The sequence below is a fragment of the Aplysia californica genome, unplaced genomic scaffold (genome assembly GCF_000002075.1).
Source record: "Aplysia californica isolate F4 #8 unplaced genomic scaffold, AplCal3.0 scaffold00002, whole genome shotgun sequence".
In the NCBI taxonomy this organism is placed as follows: domain Eukaryota; kingdom Metazoa; phylum Mollusca; class Gastropoda; order Aplysiida; family Aplysiidae; genus Aplysia; species Aplysia californica.
The window spans coordinates 972,500-973,862 of NW_004797272.1; the positions used below are offsets into that span (position 1 = coordinate 972,500).

Sequence of the window (1,363 nt, forward strand, 5' to 3'; positions counted from 1 at the left end):
GGGAAGGAAGGAAGGAAGGAAGGAAGGAAGGAAGGAAGGAAGGAAGGAAGGAAGGAAGGAAGGAAGGAAGGAAGGAAGGAAGAAAGCAAGCAAAGAAACAAAGACTGAAGGAAATAAGTACTACGTACGTACGTAAAAAGCTGGTAAGTGAGTGAGTGTTACCGTCACTCAGTGTTACCCCTGCCCCACCTGTATCTCCCCCCCCCACTTCTGTGTGCCCCACCACCCCGCAGTGAGAACAAGACGTGCCAAAACCACCGACGACTTGCGCACGCACTCTGGTCTGCCTCACCACCACAAGACGTCGGCATCAACCAAGGCTGACCGCGACGCGTCTCTGATCAACGCTCCGCGACGATCGATCGATCGTTTGATTGATCGATGAATCAATACATCGATATCCTCGCCCCCTTTGTCATGCGCCGTGCTAGACTCAATTGTGTTTCATTTCTGGTGTGTGCTCATTTATAGTTAGAGCGATACGCTTTTAATTCGACGTCGTTTCCAATGGGCTCAGTCGGATCGAAGCTCTTTGTGCGCCTTGTTTCTGTAAAGTACATTGGTTTTGTATTATTATTATAATCTGGTTGCACTGTAACACTTATTCCGTGGTTTTAAAAACAACAAGAAAAAGAGACTGATCCCAACTTGTTCAGAGGATTCGATTTTTTTAAATAGCAGTTTTGCATCGTCACTCAGTCGGACCCAACCCGTAATTCGTAAATAGATCTGCATTGTTGATTCAGCTGGCTGGAACGTTTTCTTTTATTCATAATTGAGAATCGTTTCTTATGAGGGCACAGAGGTGAATACCTTGGTGATTTCAGTGTAATTCAAATATCTTTTTGTTTCGCTCTTCTGTTTAGACTATGCTATGCAGTCGGTGTTTCTCCTTACGTCATAATGATCTGGACTAGCGGCCGAAGACACTGTCAGCACATGTTCTTATTGGTGCATTATGAGCTACCGTGATGGCGCTCCGTGTTTCCAGAGCGCCCTGTTCCAGACCCCTTCGTGGTTTGGATGGACTCTTCTCTTATCGTTGCTTCATATAATAGAAAAGGTAAGTGAACACACACACACACACACACACACACACACACACACACACACACACATACACAATACACACTCACACACAAACACACACACATTCTCTCACACACATACACAAACACACGCACACATACACACACACACACACAGAGACATATTCTCTCTCTCTCACACACACACACATGCACATACACATTAACACACACACACTCACACACACACACATTCTCTCTCACACATACACACACACATTCTCTCTCACACATACATACACACGTTCTCTCTCTCACACATACACACACACACA

At 45.3% G+C, this 1,363-nt stretch overlaps 1 protein-coding gene across 1 annotated transcript in view; it reads left to right on the forward strand.

Annotated features, from left to right (window-relative positions):
* Positions 1–309: 309 nt before the first annotated feature.
* The window catches only part of LOC106014233 (homeobox protein prospero), a gene marked incomplete in the record, with an annotated part of 18,038 nt that continues 16,984 nt past the window's right edge, over positions 310–1,363 (forward strand). The window contains 1 exon segment of the mRNA XM_013091514.2: positions 310–1,063. Coding sequence (XP_012946968.1) covers positions 959–1,063 — 105 coding nt within the window.